The sequence below is a fragment of the Eucalyptus grandis genome, chromosome 9 (genome assembly GCF_016545825.1).
Source record: "Eucalyptus grandis isolate ANBG69807.140 chromosome 9, ASM1654582v1, whole genome shotgun sequence".
NCBI classification, from domain to species: Eukaryota; Viridiplantae; Streptophyta; class Magnoliopsida; order Myrtales; family Myrtaceae; genus Eucalyptus; species Eucalyptus grandis.
In genome coordinates, this window is record NC_052620.1 from 187,809 (window position 1) to 204,230 (window position 16,422).

At 39.2% G+C, this 16,422-nt stretch overlaps 2 protein-coding genes across 13 annotated transcripts; both read left to right on the forward strand.

Annotated features, from left to right (window-relative positions):
• The first annotated feature begins 699 nt into the window (after window positions 1–699).
• Window positions 700–11,766, forward strand: LOC104417980 (TOM1-like protein 5). 12 transcript variants are annotated; one of them, XM_039301736.1, is made up of 12 exons: window positions 700–914; window positions 1,118–1,182; window positions 1,652–1,843; window positions 1,975–2,125; window positions 4,385–4,463; window positions 4,676–4,774; window positions 4,851–4,964; window positions 5,091–5,284; window positions 7,698–7,773; window positions 8,041–8,126; window positions 8,863–9,021; window positions 11,104–11,766. In XM_039301736.1, exons 4-12 carry the CDS (start codon window positions 2,025–2,027, stop codon window positions 11,429–11,431), a joined length of 1,236 nt encoding a protein of 411 aa, XP_039157670.1. In that variant the 5' UTR covers window positions 700–914; window positions 1,118–1,182; window positions 1,652–1,843; window positions 1,975–2,024; the 3' UTR covers window positions 11,432–11,766. The 12 variants fall into 12 exon arrangements, with proteins under 12 accessions (XP_039157670.1, XP_010027478.2, XP_039157672.1 ...); XM_010029176.3 differs by having other exon boundaries at window positions 1,990–2,125; XM_039301738.1 differs by having other exon boundaries at window positions 1,715–1,843.
• Window positions 11,767–14,175: 2,409 nt separating this feature from the next.
• LOC104417982 (myb-related protein 308) lies at window positions 14,176–15,740 on the forward strand. Its single transcript, XM_010029177.3, is given in 3 exon segments — window positions 14,176–14,574; window positions 14,577–14,709; window positions 14,801–15,740. Coding segments are annotated over 3 exon segments (987 nt in total). The 5' UTR covers window positions 14,176–14,447; the 3' UTR covers window positions 15,528–15,740.
• Window positions 15,741–16,422: the final 682 nt, after the last annotated feature.

Below are 16,422 nucleotides of genomic sequence, written 5' to 3' on the forward strand. Positions count from 1 at the left end.
GTTATCTAATTTTGTGATACATTGAGCATATCAAATTATTAAAAAAAAACTTTTACTTCTCAATGTATTGTTTTTCGTCATGTAGGTATAATTGATGTCTTTGTTCTTGTACCTCGATCCATGAACACTTAACCTCCACACCAAGACCAAGGACCTTGGAGCTTAAACTTGAACCTTGAGGTGGCTGCAAATGGGCTTAGGGTGTATAGTTATAATAAAATATAATTGTTTTTAAATATTTATTGATAGTGCAATGAACGTTATATTGGAGGATTAGATTAGTACTCGACAAAGAAAATCTCTATTTATTAAAGGGTGTGACGTGTATGATTTAGACACCTCAACCCAGAGATTATGCAAGACTATGTATTTCACAATTTTATGATATACCTATTTGACAAAGGCTTTTAATTCGTACGAAAAGTCGAATCCTACTATAAAATCATTTTTTAAGAATAATTTGCTGGCACATTCACTTCACAAACAATTAATGATCTATAAAATATATTTATATAGAGAATGGTTTGAATCTTCTAGAAGAATTGATCAACAAAAATTATATACATCCATTATAAAATATGTCAAAATGTTTTCATTGACAAGGAGAATATTTATTATTTGTTAGATATTATTTTTTTAAGGAGTATGAACGATAAAACTCAGGAAAAATTTATTTTCACGAGAAAAATCGGCCCGACTTTAAGGAGTGAGCATTCACATCCATCAAAAGGACAATCTCTCTCTACTCTCTGCCTCCTCTGATACTCGAAGATCGGAGGATTCCTGAATCTAACTTCTGCAAATCGATTTGATAGCAACGGTGCAAACAACGAGGCTCCACGATTGCGTGGGAACTAAGGGTGGGGAGGGAACGGGAGGGAAATGGTGTTTGCCCATAATCATCAAATCATTTGGTACGTCGGCGGAGCCTCCTGAGGTTCCATGCCCAACTTTACCTTTCTCTTCGTCTTCCATGGCGGGCGTTCAGATTGAGTACCCACTTTCCGCACTTTTGTCCTGACGCCGAACTCTCTCAGTGGCGAACTGGGTATCCGTGATTGATGGGTTTTGTCAAAGCCTTAATGAAAAGTTCTCGTTTTTTTCGCTCTCGTTTCAGAGTAGAAGCTGCACAGGGGAGTGTGATGCTGCCGTAGCGTCCGCGAAGACCAAGTCTTCTTTCGGGTTCGTGCTTCCTTTCCCTTTTGCTTTTCCGAGAATGGGCATGTCGTGTTTGGCCTGATTCTTCGGGTGTTTGCGATTACATCTCTATGAACCAATGTAATTTTGTACGATTTGGCGTCCTGAAATTGTACACCAATGGAGTACTGATTTCCCCTGATCAAACTACTCTATGAACCAATGTAATTTTGTACGATTTGGCGTCCTGAAATTGTACACCAATGGAGTACTGATTTCCCCTGATCAAACGCTAGTTTCTTTCTGGCTTTCCAAAGGATTATTATGCTTTTGTGCGCATAAGAGGAGTAAAAATCTACCCCCTTGCTGTAAGTTATGTCGCATGATCCGCCAGCTTGATTTTATTTTCTTGTTTCCCCCGTGGGTATCATTCTAGTTGTTATGAATTGGTGAACACTTTAAACCTGTACTTCACGTGTGTTGCATAACTTTTGACGACTTCTATGGCACTTAGGAGGATCGGCAGCTGCCTGCTGCGGTCTTCCTCGTCTCTGAAACCCACGTAATGCTTTGTCAGTAGTTGTCTCTGTTTGCCCTCCCGATTCTTGAGTGCAACTTTGGGTGTTTTCATAGTGAAGTGGAGAAGCCATGCACAGTCATAATTGAAAAGCAACCAATCTTGGCAATTCAAACAAATTTGAACATTGTAAGTAAAATCTTCATCTTCTTATGTGATATTCTTGGGTGGTTCTGTTGCTGCAAAATATGATCATCAATATAGCATGGTCGTGGTTTCTTTTGTCTACCTGGAGTTTGACTATATGCCCAATAATCTAGAGGGCTCTCTTGCAGCTCCTTCTCTTTTGAAGTCAACAAATAATTGAAAGATGGCTGCTGAGCTTGTCAACACGGCAACGAGTAATAAGTTGGCAGAAATGGATTGGACAAAGAACATTGAGATCTGTGAGTTAGTTGCTCGTGATCCAGGGTAAGTTTTCTCTGGCTTGGTTTTTGAGTGAAACACTGTGATTGTGAAATTAAGATTTATCATCTGATTACTGCTGTTTAAATGGACATTTTTGTTGAATTAAATAGAAAAATGTAAATTTTGGAACTTTTGCTTTTTAATGGCAAACTTTTGGTTTAACAGAAAAATTACAACCTTTCGAGCATATCCTCACTCGACTTCATTGCTGACAAAAAATGCAATTGAATTGTGAATAATTTAGAAATGTCATCCTTGCTTTGAAAACTTGCAATTTCTTGACTGTCTTTACATTTTCATCATCAGTGGGTATAACAATTTATACTAATTCCGTCTTAGTTTTTTGATTGAATGTTAAGTTTTTGCACTGAAAAATTGGTGGTGATGAGAATGCAATCCTAGCCTCACTTGGGATGTCATGGCGTAGAATTTTTGCCTGAAGAAGTTGGGCAAATAGGGGATAAAGGAATATTGTCATATTGTTTGAAAGTGAAGCATTATTTCATTCATCTAGTTCTCTTAGTGCGAGCAAGCTGAAGTTCTTCCACGACCATAAGTGCAAGCCACAAATAAGTTGAATCCCATAAGTGCCATCCCCACAAGGTGGTTTCTTATGCCGAACTTACCATGTCGCTTTAATAGGTTTTTGTAATTAGTGGACTAAATTGGTTAATATACACGTTATTGCCACAATGCTCTGTATTGGCCCATTGTCACGCTCATATTTCTGATTAGTATATACCCATATTCACTTTAAAAGCTTGTTCAATGACCTAGAAAACCTTTTAAATATCAAATATTTTGTAAGGGGTCTTGTTAAAGCTTCAAACACTCTCAGACAATGTGGGTCTAATTCCCTTTTGCTTGAACTTTTGGAAGAAAATTGGCCCCCTATCATATTACTAGAGCATCATTCAAGAGTTCAAATATTTACAAACTCTCTTCTTTCTTTTTCTCTGATACCACGTTCTTGTGTTCTTGCCTCCCTGTTCTGTTCAGTGTGGTTACGTCCATTTCACATGTCAAGCGCCACTTACATGTGAGATGGAGTGTCAAGAAATATGCCATGCTTACGTTCTGAAAACCATTTCATGACAACTCATGCATTTTCATAATTTTAAAAATAAAATAAAAAAATAAAAATAAAAATAATAAAAAAAAAAAATTTCTTCATATCACCTAGTTATCCACGGATCTTCTCAGTTTGATATAAGTACTGTCTTTTTCGTTTCCCTTTCTAGAAATATTGTACTTACCTCTTACCTTTCCGTCGGATCATTCTACTATAATATGCTTTTTGGTTACATTGTGATATGCCTTTGCATTTTTAAATTTAATGAATATCATGCCTTTATCATTCTTTTATAAATGTCAAAGGTAAATTTTCGTCCCTTGATCTTTACTTATTTATGTATTGAAAAGAAAAAAAATTCTCGAAGGTAAAAGAAGTACTCATTTTCTTGTACATTATCTTTGTTGACACGGCATATACATGTAACAGATAAAACATTTTGCCATCACCCTTTTCAACTAAAATGAAGGCAGAACAGAGTGCACTAAAGCTAGAATATTGAACCAATAAGTGATAGTATAATGAAAACCTCAAGCAATTGGTTCTCATATCTCTTTTAGGAGTTCCATTCTTTCTTTAAGAGCATATTCTCAATGTAAGTTGAATGTTCAATGAAGCCATCATGTATTCTTGGAGAAACCTCTATAAAACCTATTTTGAATTTGAACAAAAGGTGGCTTTTCTGTTTCAAATTGGATATATACATGATCTGAAGTCTTAATTAATTAGAAACGCTAAAATGTATGTATTAGCTATTTCAAATTTCTAGGAACATGGACTTCACTGTAATCCTTTTAGGAAAACTTGGGCCAAGGTCGAATTTCAAGAAGTTTGTGGGTTAGGGAAAGTGCTCTTTCCCCCCCAAAAAAAAAAAAAAAATAAAAAGTAAAATCCATCCCCTGCTTGTTTCTTCCTTTGCATTTCAATTTAGGTGTTACTCGTGCGGTGGTATAAGTAACCAATTCAATTGGTGCACGTCCTAATATCATGGTTCAGCTGCTGCTTACCGTCTAAGTACATCATGACTTATCAAAGCATTCGACATTGAATTAGAGCATGGTTATGCACATCCTGGTTCTAAACAGCATATGCTAATTCAGTATGCCAAATATTTGACCATATACCACATATACAGTATGTTGTCTCAGCTATAGTAAGTGATGAACACAGTATCTTCAATAACCATGCAGGGTATCGAAAGATATTATTAAGACCATCAAAAAACGACTGGGGAGTAAACATTCAAATGCACAACTCTATGCAGTCATGGTGAGTGTGATCTTTCGTTGCCATTCAGAGTTCTTCATTCTATAAATTTCTTCACTGTTCAATACAGTTGTCTAATTCTTTATTCATGTGCTTTTTTTCCTTGAATGCTGTTCAATTTTTTTTCTGTCAATAGTTTTAGCAGCAACAGCTGCCATAGTCCCGTCCTTTGCTGTTTCTTAACAACTCTCTGAAGGAGGTCTATTGCGTTGCAGCTGTTGGAGATGCTGATGAACAATATTGGAGAACCTATTCATAAGCAAGTCATTGAATTGGGGATTCTCCCTATTCTTTCGAAGATAGTTAAAAAAAAGGTTTGCATTTGATGTCACGTATTCTAAATGATTCAACAAAACTGAAATAATGCACTTTATGGAAAATTTCTTTCAGACTGACTTGCCCGTACGAGAGAGGATATTTCTTCTTCTAGATGCCACACAGACATCCTTCGGTGGTGCTTCTGGGAAGTTTCCTCAATATTATTCTGCATTCTATGACCTTGTAGTAAGTACAAGTCTTTAAAATTGGATCTCAGTTTGGATGTTATATTGAAAGCAGTTGTATTTCCAAACTTCTGATTTGCATTGGTCGGAAACTAAAGCATTGAAAATCTATTTGAATTACACTCAGAGTTCTGGAGTTCAGTTTCCTCAGAGGTCTCTATCCATATCGTCAGATAATGCTCCTGCAAAAGTTGTGAGGAGATCCACAGGTTATCCTGCTCCAGAAGCAATTAAAAAGAGTCCTTCTGACAGGGAGCCAGCATCTAGTAGACAGGATGGATTTTCTCAGCAATCAGACTCACATTCTGTCTCTGAATCGAGGTATGTTCCAACTTCCATCAGATAAGGTTATCTCCTCTTGGGCGATTGGCGCATCGGCTAGATGTCCTTTTCCTCCAGAAAACTCTCAAGCCATTTACATTGAGTCCCTTCAGTTATCATATTGTTAGAATATAACATAGCAATATAATAGCATTTTCCATGATCTGTGCAAGGTTTAAGGCTAATATGCTGAAAGTGTCAGGCACGTAACCTTTAAAGTTGAATTTCCTGTCAAAATCTTCCTTTCTTCTTGGCATCACAGAGCCCTCATGCCAAATTATTCTCTTGGAAGTTTTCTTACTTTAGTCAACCACTAAAGACTTTGTGCAATTAATATAATTAGCTTTTCTATACTTTTAGGACTTCAAACTTTCTTATGTGATGTTGTTTTCCTTCCTGGATTTAAGTAGTTCAGGCAAAAAAGAAGGTATAACGCCATTAATGGGATGAGATTGATTCTTGTTCAGTCTGTGTAAAGTCATAATCATCATTGTCCATGTCAGAAATCTCTACACTTGACTAAAAATCATAGATAGAGTAACCTCCGCAATTTTTGGTATTATGATGATGGGACCATCATTGACAGACAAGTCGTGATCAATTTAGGAAAGACAGAGGCCCGTCATTGTAATTTATTATTGTTATCTGCGAAAACAAGTAGTCCAAGTATCTTGTGGACTCTTTTTGCTATATCGGAAGAAATTGAAGTAAGTTTTCAGCTCTCAGGCATACAAAGCATGGCAGCTGGTGAATTTGCTATGTCATTGAGAAATTAATTGCTGGTGCAATCTATACAATAAATTGATTCATTCAGACCATCAGATTTCTTTATGTTTACAAACTGTCCACTTCTTAATAGCTAAGAGACATGCTTCTATAAACTGATTTTGCTATAAGTCAATTAGTCAGGTCAAAAAAAAAAAAAAAAAAAGTCAGGTCATCACAAGTGTAGGAGAGTGATTTTCGGATTTTCATCGACCCTCTCTCATACTTGTGAGGAGCATGGTAGAAACATGTGACAGATCCAAGTCCTCTGATGATTAAATGTGGTATGGTCATATGTTTTTTGTGTAGGAGGACCCAACCCTGCCTCAGTTGACACCCATGAGTGCCTCTGACAGTTGTGATCCTCCTTAGCTGATAGCAGTTGAATGCTTCTGTTGGTCATGGGATCCACACGGTTTGGAGTCAAGTTATAGATGGAATATCTGCTTCTTTTACCAAATGCATGAACTATGAATTGATGACTTCTACAGCCTCCACTGAAGGAAAGATGAGTAGTTCTATAATAATAGTATACTGGACGATGGCTCAATGTATTGTTAATCACCCCTCTTACCCTAATTGTCTACATCTTTATCAGTGAACTTGACATGCATGGCTCCACATGGATTTGAATGAATTTGGGATAAGCATGAAAGCCTTGCTTTGCCAGGCATTAAAGCGATGGTGGAATAGCATCAGTGAGGATGAGTGGTCATTTGTCTTTGATAGAATATAAGTGACAGGTGATTCGTAGTGAGTCATTTCTCTGAAGGGACACATTGGTTGGTGGTTTTTCAACATATTAATGTGAAACATATTAGCAAACTTTTTCCTGCTTGAAATAGATAAATTGAAGTCACAGTGCAGGAAGGAGTTCTAGAATCTCATGAATGGACTATGGAAATGAAAGAAGCTGCCCAAATTGTGGGGTTTAGATTATTGTAGCATTAGTATGACAGTATCTTTCACCTAAGTGGTTAAGAATATCGAAGCTAATAAGGCACTCCCACGTTTGATTTCTCCAAACTTGAAGCTAGAGCTGTGATCAAGCCATGCCGAGTCCAGATAGTTTTACTTAAGCCTGATTCTACGTGCATATATAAGGATCAATACTTGTTGAGTTCGATTTATTTTGATTTTTCTAGCTTGAATGTCACTTTATAAAGTTTTTCACGTGCTTGAACTGACTCAACTAAACTCTAGTGGAGCTTGAATCAAGCTCACGCAACATGCCAAAAAAAAAAAAAAAAAAAAGACAGTATCATATGTATGTTTCTTATTCTTTAATTTATGTAAATAAAGTTAAAACGTTGGAGAGCAGGTTGAAAATGTTAGGAGAATGCTTTTTTGTTGTTTTGGTTGGGCTTTTCAGCTACTATGTAATGCTCTCATAAATCATATATGCTCCTATTTACAAAGCAGACCTTTACATATGGAGATCCTTTGCTTTTTTTAAGGTTTCTACAAATGAGTCCCCCTCCTTGGTGCCTAAAATGAGATTTCTGTTTTAATCTTTAGAGAAAACGTCGGCCATCAACAGCCACTTTTTTCTTTTTAGTTTGATCTTCTTTGCATGTGTGGGTAAGGAAGAGGAAGTTGGTATCCTTTTTTCTGATAAGGCATTAAGCACTCGATCAATATTGTGCAGTATTGTTCAAAAGGCCCGTAATGCATTAGAGGTTCTGAAGGACGTACTTGATGCTGTTGATGCTCGACATCCTGAGGTAAGGTGAAGTCAAACTCTGGATTTTGTGATTTACATTGCACATAACACCAAGGCACTGCAGATTTGGCATATGGAAATAATGCTGTTGCGCTATTACATTAAAGCTTTGTACGCATGAAAAAACTAAATTGACATACTTTTTAATGAGATCATCCTAAGTAAGGATGAGTTACTGTAACTTGAGTTTGAATAGTATATTGCCATGTTGAAGTCCATTGATCAGAACCTGATGATGCAATGCTTTTTATTGTCAATGGCATGATAGATTGCAAAAGATGAGTTCACACTTGATCTCGTGGAGCAGTGTTCTTTCCAGAAACAACGAATAATGCAACTTGTGATGACTTCTAGGTGAGTATTTTTTCTAGTTTAAGTTTGAGTTGTATCTTTGGTCAATTATCTGTTGCACGAGGATTTCCTAAGTATACTGGGCCAAAATAATGTTTTTGATACTAGGCTTACCATGATGATTGCTGACTGTAATGATGCTGTTGAAACATCCTAGACTGTACCTAAAAGAATTTGCAAACTGAAATTGATCTTATTCTTGCTTGTTTAGGTCACGAATTTTTTAGTTGGTAACCTCCTTTTCTTGAGTTAGAAGATGTATATACAATTTGTCCTGCAAAGACACTAGATGATCAATTGGTTATTATTTAGACGAAACAGGAGATTCTCTATGGGCACACGACTGAATTTAGTGAGCTGATGGAAAGGTATATTTGATCATTACATGGTTTCACTGGACTATGAAGAAGGAGAATGATTGAAAGTTATCCAAATATGTTGTCAAAGACCTGCCAAACCTTCTGATGAGTTCAAGTTTTAAACTAGAACAAGGGGCTTTTGCATCATCATTTTTGCTGCACCAAAAAGTGTATATTTGGTGATGTTAATAGATTGAGATAGTCTCCACTCATTTGTATAAAGGTTGCGGTACTTCTTAATAATCCAGAAATTCCACCCATAATTCATGATTCCTGGATTTAAGGTTTATGTTGCCAGGTTGACTGGAGTAAGTTGAAGAGATCTTTTTGTACTTCCTAAAATGCGATACTAAACTGAATCAGAGATTCCTCTTGTCCAGGGATGAAAAGGTGGTTTCTCAAGCAATTGAGTTAAATGAGCAGCTTCAAAATGTTCTTACACAACATGATGCTCTGCTCTTGGGTAGGTCTGGCTCACCAGCCAGTCATGTTAATTATGAAGAGATCGAGGAAGAGGAAGATGAGCAGCTTTTTCGAAGGTTTGTTAGCAACCCTTCCTCAATTTCCCGAGTATTGCTTTAAAGAGGTTCCCGCAGGATTAATTCTCACACTGCATGGTTGGAATTAGGGAAGCAATTGAGTGAGTGAGCCCATGACTCGAAAAAATTTGAGCATACTAGTGTTCAGCTTGATTTATCTCAATTTAAAATTGAGCTTGGATCAGAGCTCAACTAATCACAAACAAAATAGGGGTGAATAAAGGTGAGAGGCCAAGCACAGTGAAGCTGAAGAGGAAGATTCTCCCAACAAATGCGTAAAAGAATTAAACAAGAACAAAATTTACAAATTCAAACCACAACTTGTGTAAGAAATATGTGGAACAAATATTAAGCACCATTTCTAACCCTACTCACAGCACAGACTAGAATCCAGCAGAAGGGAAAAAAAATTCAAGATAAGAACCCTAGCCAACATATACTGTAGAGGAGGCGATCCGTCTCTGAAGAGTGTTGTGACTTTGACTCATAAAATTTGATTCTCTTCCGATAATCTGTAACTAAATAACAGAGAGTCAACACCAGTTGGCAAAGCATAGAAACTTAACCAAACATGCTAGATAATACAGATCTCAAGGGACATCCCTCGGTAATATGTGATAGAATATTCATCTTCAGCCCAAGCTGGAAGGCATGGCTATTTTGTGTTCCTTGAGTTGCTTGTCAGATGCAAAACAACAAAGAGAGGGAGGCAGCGAATCAGGAAGGATGGAGGGGAAGATAGAGAGAGTCACACGAGTTTGAGTTGGGATGTTTGACTCCCATCGATGGCAAATGGGTAAGTGAAGGAAGGGTAAAAATACTAAAATATTATTAGCACTTTGAAGCATTAGAAGGGGTAAAAGGGTAAATTATGTAGGAAATTTTAACCTGAAGTGTAATCTATTAGGTGGAGAGAGAATGCATATGAGAGCCATTGAAAGTCGGTAGACAAGCAGAGAAGGAAACTTGCAAAATAGATTAAAGGTTTCCATGTTCATGAGCTTGATGTAGAATTATGGCAACAACGTTTGAAGACTTACAAAAGATGTGCCAAATTAAGATTCATTTCTCAGATGATCATCTTATTTTATTTAGAATGTCATGTTTCTTCTTTTATTTTAGGACAGAACATTATGTTTGCTAGTTTCTAGGATATTATGTTTCCTTTCTATGTGAAATGGAATATTATGTCTACTCGTTTTTAAAATATGAGATTTCTTAAGTTTCCTATCTAAGTGTTGCCTTTGGGCAATAGGGTTTAGTAGTCTATATATATGCTCCTCCTTTGGTTTTTGAAGTATGTGGAGTGAATAAAATGTCAGCATTTCTTTGCTAAGAGTTGCACGATGCAATTCTCCCCTGGGTGAGATCCTTAGGCGCTCTGCATGAGAAGCCTAAAGGTTTTTCCTTTTCTTTCCTAACCTTTCTTCCAACATCTCCCAAACTCATCAATTTCTCTATCAATCACTGATCAGCCCACTCCAACCCTGCATTACTGTTCAGGGGTGCTGTTTGCGGGTACTATCCACTATCCACAGCCCCAAAACAGTACTTTTAATTCTGATTTAACCCAATTAAATTGTCCTACATATTAAAACTAATCTTCTCAATACCACACCTGGACTTGCTGGTGGCATATGGTCCGCTTCACAGCCTCATGTTGTTGGTGGTCAGGACTGGTCTGCTTTTTCAGATAAAAGTGGAATAGACTGGCTATATTGACAGAATCTTGACTTTTCTGATAAATGAAAAGTGGATGAAAGGATGGTTCTTGAATCTCTAAGCTGATTCATATTAAGCAGGCGCTGCAACAACTGACTGAGGAAAACCTGTTGATATGAGAGCGGCAAACAATGTGTTTAAATTGATGCTGTAACCTTTTTTGAAGAGAGCTGTTTACAAGAGTTGAATTCTTGCTTTTTTTTTTTTAAAAGTTAGATAATTATGTCCTTATTTGGATATGGTAGATAGAACTCTGAAGAGACACCGGGTCTTCAAGTGCTGGTGCTAAAGCTGCGACTAACTGCTGTATCATTTGGTTTCCTATTTCATATGCATTCCGGTTACTTCTAATTGTAGCAGGTTACGAAAAGGAAAAGCTTGTGTGAGGCCTGAAGATGAAGAGGGGATAGTGCAAAGGCCATTAGAATTGTTTGGATCATATGTTCCTGGAGAAATAGCATACCGTCCACTTATCCGGTCTCCATCTACAGTGCTATCCAGGGAATCCAATGGGCAGGGTCCACCTGTGGCAATCCCTCCTCCACCAGCAAAACACGTCGAGAGGGTAAAATATTTTCAAGAAAACAATTCGGATGGCTCTGCTGTTGCTGGACACATGAGGGGCCTATCATTACATAGTCGCAATGGCAGCAGTTCACAAAGTGGAAGCATCTATAACAGTGACTGATTGGACATTGATCTTTTTCATGCTTTGGTCTGTGATGGGTGCAACCTCTGCCATCACCTGGTGTGGAGCTATATACTTCTTTCTGAACCTCAACTCATGGATGTAAGCAGGCAGCTCCTTTGTAATTGGCAACAAGAACACAATGACTTAGTGATAGGGGCTATGCATCAGTCAAGTTTCTCTCATTGTGTTGTGTCCACAATGCAGATAATTGCATTGGGGGAGAGCGACGGATGTCCCTGGTCCCAATATATATTCATAGATGGGAAGTTATATTATCAGCGTTTGCCTTTGTACTGTTTTTGTATGTAAATATGAGAAGATCATTAAGTCAATCAACAGAGTCCACAGAAGAGTCAGAAGCCCATGATTTAGGATGACAGAGTCCGTCTTTCATAGAAACCCTTGCCCCCCACCTAGCAAGAAGAAATAGAAGGGTGAATTGTATACCGAGGTGGAGTGTTCTACCTTGGCATCTGAAGCATGGCAAGGGCATAAGCTAGCAACCAATCCACATAATGGCAACAAACATGAGGGAAGAGTTATCCAACTAAAATCATTTTTTTGATGGTTTCATGGTGCTATGTTGTTGTCGAACTCGTGATCATTTTTGTTTAATGAGACCTTGATCAATCCAATGAACATAGAGAGAGCTGTGTAACATGTTAGCATCGTATAGCCGTGACCAGTTGTATTGCCAGATTGTAAGTCGTAGCACCGTGTTGGTAAACCATTGCAAAAAGTTCCACCATGATATCATGGTGTGGCAATTGATCATAGAAATAGCTTATGCTGGGAGCTACTGATGCTTTGGTATTTTTTATTAAAAGCAAGCATGAGATTGTTGCTTTGCCGTGATTTTTCGGCCAGTGCTAATCCCAGTTCTTTATACCAGCATATTAATCAGCTGACTTGGAGGAGATGCAACTTATAACGGCAGCATAAAAGTAACCATTGAAGTTGGATGAAATCTAATTTTGATCAACACATTCCTTAGTGATTCAACAAGGACCGAAATACCAATGATTAGGCGGACCGGACTTGCTACTACGCCTCGCCCAATAGCACCATGTACCGCTCTTCCCCCAGAAAATCCCCTTGCCTTACCTCTCACAATGTGCTACGACTGCAAGTCTGCAACCAATGAACATTACATCTACGTTGTCCAAGAACGCTGTAAGATAATGAAGCTCGTAGTGATAGGGCAAAGGAGGAAATACAGAAGTGTTACCTATTTGCCGTTTGCTGCATCAGATGCGGTAGGCAAACAACGAGAGTACCTGCATCGGACGAGGTGGGTCACCAACCTTCGGAAGATTCTCTCCCCTTTTCTTAATTCTCTTTCTTTTCATTTGATGTTAATTTTAATCTATTCCACAATCCCCAAATAGTACTTCAATTCGAAACCCTTCTAGAAGGCATGGATGGCCGTCTGTCTTTTTATATCAATTATATGCGAGGCGGGGTTGGTCGAACTGTGAATGCGACCGCAACCAATAAACAAACAGATTGAGCATCTCTGAATTACATCATCCTTGTTATCTTCATGCTTTGCTCCAAATTAATACCTTGTTTTATAGCAGACAATCTAGACGTGATGAGGTGAACCCTCCTATTAATTATGAACTAGTTAATTGGGTGTCTATTTTTCAACAAATCCTTAAGATGTGACTCAGATGAGGCAAACATTATAGAATTCAAATGGGAAGACTGGTTAGATCAAATTAACTTGCTTTTGACACCATGGACATTCAATCTTTGCTTACAAGTAACAAATGAAGTCTCTTTCTCCGGGGAAAACCCAACAAAAATTATAAAGCAAACACAAAATTAAATAATTTCAAGAATTAAGATCGGAATGGGATGCTCTTGAAAGAGTGCAATGGAGGGAGGATACCTGGTCCAATCAGCAAGCCGTGTCAGTGAGAGTAGGAATATCAGCAAATTAAAGTTAATGTCAATCATGGAAGGTAGGTAGGAGATTTTTTAGTTAATCTTTTCTCTGCTCATGAATTGACAAGAGTTAGTGGGAGCGAGTTGGAATCGGTCTTCTAGAACCTCAGCAATATAAAAATGGAAGAAATGTGGGGAGGTGGAAGACCATCCAAGAAAATATTTTTGTGTTGCAGAAAGAATATGGGTTTAGTAATGGTACACATCATGTCATGTATAAAATGTCTGTGAGGATGACCTTTTAGGAAATGGGGAGAGGGTACTGAAATTTAATGTCTTTATGTGATATGCAGAATGGGAAGTCGATGGTTGGTAGGTCCACTGAAATAATCTATTTTGTAACTCTTTGTTCTGTACGCCCTCCAAATCTGCAGTAATTACGCGGTTTCGGCACAAAACCATCAAAATATTTGCTTTCGAGTCCTTTTGAGTCGACCAAGGAGGCCGGCAACTCGGTGTTCTGTTCTTGACGGGTGTCTGTAAAAACCTCCACAATGTGAAGTATTTACAGTTGAGAGCCCGGTAGGTTTGGATGCTAAACGTTGACCACGAAAATGGGGAAAAGTAAGGGCATGGAAAGAGTGATCGTGAGTTCCATCCGCCAGAACCATTTTATAAAATGATTGATTTTTCTAATCCGTGAGAAATATAAGATTTGGAGGTAGGTAGTTGTGGGTGGAATTGGGAATAGAGGAAAACACGGGGGCCTACACAAGAACCAGTGAGCTTCAGCTCCGCAAAATAAGTAGGGCGGACTCCAAGAGGATACACCATAAAAAGTAGGGCTACCTACCAAACATCCATCCGTCCATCAGCTCTAAACTTTAATTGTAATCACATCGTCCTTTCTCGACACCAACTGGGTCAAATGCTTAAAAAAAGGAAAAGGAAAAGAGAAAGATGACGTTTCCTTCCTTCCTCTCCACCACCACTCTCTTCTATTTATCTCCTCTCTCTCTTTCTTCCTCCATGAGCGGTGCTCTTCATGTTGGATGCACCACTTCAACTCAACCTCAATACATAAACGTCGTGTTGGGAAAAGGATAAAGGCAGGGAGAAGGAGATGGGGAGGTCACCGTGTTGCGAGAGCGAGCACATGAACAAAGGGGCATGGAGCAAGGAGGAGGACGAGCGCCTCATCGCCTACATCAAGCGCCACGGCGAAGGCTGCTGGCGATCCCTTCCAAAGCAGCCGGCCTGCTGCGCTGCGGCAAGAGCTGTCGCTTGAGGTGGATCAACTACTTGAGGCCAGATTTGAAGCGTGGTAACTTCTCCGACGAAGAAGACGAGCTCATTATCACCCTCCACAGCCTCCTCGGCAACAAGTAAACGACTAATACATCACCTATTCTCTTTTCTTGATCGTGTCTCGGCCAAAGTCGACTAAGAGTTGTTTTTTGCGCATGTCACTCGCAGGTGGTCGCTGATAGCGGCACGGTTGCCGGGAAGGACAGACAACGAGATTAAGAACTACTGGAACACCCACATCAAGAGAAAGCTTCACGCACGCGGGATCGATCCCCAAACCCACCGTCCTCTCGACTACACCAGCACTGCTGGTGCTGGTGCTGCTGCCACTCACACTATCTGTTCTAACGCTAACAACAGCGGCAACAAGGCCACGCCTCACTCGACGACTTGTGAAGAATTATCATCATCATCAACACCACCACCGCTCCGTGCAGCCAAGAAAAGATTGAATTCATTAGCCAGCGCGGTGGTTACAGTGCGAGAAGAAGAAGAATCAACGAACAACAGCATGAGCAGTGACGTAACGACCACCACCACCACCGCGGAGGAAGTGCAAGTGCAACTCATCAATAACAAGAACGGCATAAATATGGATGAAGACGGAGATGCCAATGCAGACCTCGACCTTTCACTTTGCCTCTCCGTTCACCGCCCCAAGACTATCATCAGAAACAACAGCACTAGCAGCACGGCAAGTACTGAATTACTAAGGAGTCCTCCGCCTCTACCAGCTCATGGGCATCGTGAGGTTTTCCTGAGTCTAGGGTTTCATCCCGACGCCCGACATGCCTGCAGCGGCACCAGCTGCAGTGCACCCACAGCTACAACACTTGACTTGTTAAGCGACCCCTCTTCACACCCCATCTCTGGAGCCTCTTCTTACTGGTTTTGATGTTAATGAATTCTAGTCTTAGACTATGGCTAATTATGGCTAATTACGGTCCCCCTCTCTTCAAACCCTCGAAACCACTTTTTATGGGAGAGATACCACAGCTTAGTTCTTGCTCATTTGTTTCATGTGACAGATGCCTTCTCCTTTCCCTCTTCCTCCTCCACTAATTTCTCAAGACACGGGTAGATGATGACAGTCAATTGTAATTCTGGAGACTCCTGCGATGCTAACAATCTCCTCCCCCCCCCACACGCACACACCACAAAAGTAGGGCCGGGACAATTTAAAGTAGAAGGAGAGGTCAATGGATGGGCTGAATCTTTACCAACTTTCATGGTAATAATGCTCATATAAATTGACTTAGCAGAAGGATGGCCTTCCTTTTTTGCCAAGTTCACTACGCAAGTCTAATCTCTATGATGAAGCTAGATTTTTGACAAAATTTTAGGGGGAAAATTCCAAAAAAATCCCCCTAATATGTTGTTTATTTCTCAAAATTGCCCCATAAACAATGACTTTGTTCCATAATATCTCCAGAAATTTATCATGGTGAATCAACAACCTCTCTAAACCGGTGCCTATTTGTTGAAATTCCCCTCACATTCGATTTTATTCCGAAAGAAAAAGCCTTTTAAATTAGATCAATTTGACCTAAAAGCCTCCCTCAGCTCGTTGTTGATAAAAATAATTGTTGGCCAACAAACATGTGCTGGTCGTGTGCACAATTTGCGCCTTTCCAAGAGGCATTTCGTTTCAAATAACCTTACCCCGTACATCTCACACGTAAGAACATTCCTACGTCTACAGTCATCCTTGATCTCCAATTTCTTTGTCTATGCTCGAGAACCCTAATATTTTCTTTTTGACATGTGGGAGTTGGGGCGAAGTTGGGGCT

Bases quoted from the DNA above. Each gene is read 5' to 3' on its own strand.
- LOC104417980 (XM_039301736.1), top strand. From the start codon at position 2,025: ATGGCTGCTGAGCTTGTCAACACGGCAACGAGTAATAAGTTGGCAGAA. The intron at 4,775-4,850 runs GTTTGCATTTGA...AATTTCTTTCAG, and splicing joins CGAAGATAGTTAAAAAAAAG to ACTGACTTGCCCGTACGAGA. The intron at 7,774-8,040 runs GTAAGGTGAAGT...ATGGCATGATAG, and splicing joins TTGATGCTCGACATCCTGAG to ATTGCAAAAGATGAGTTCAC.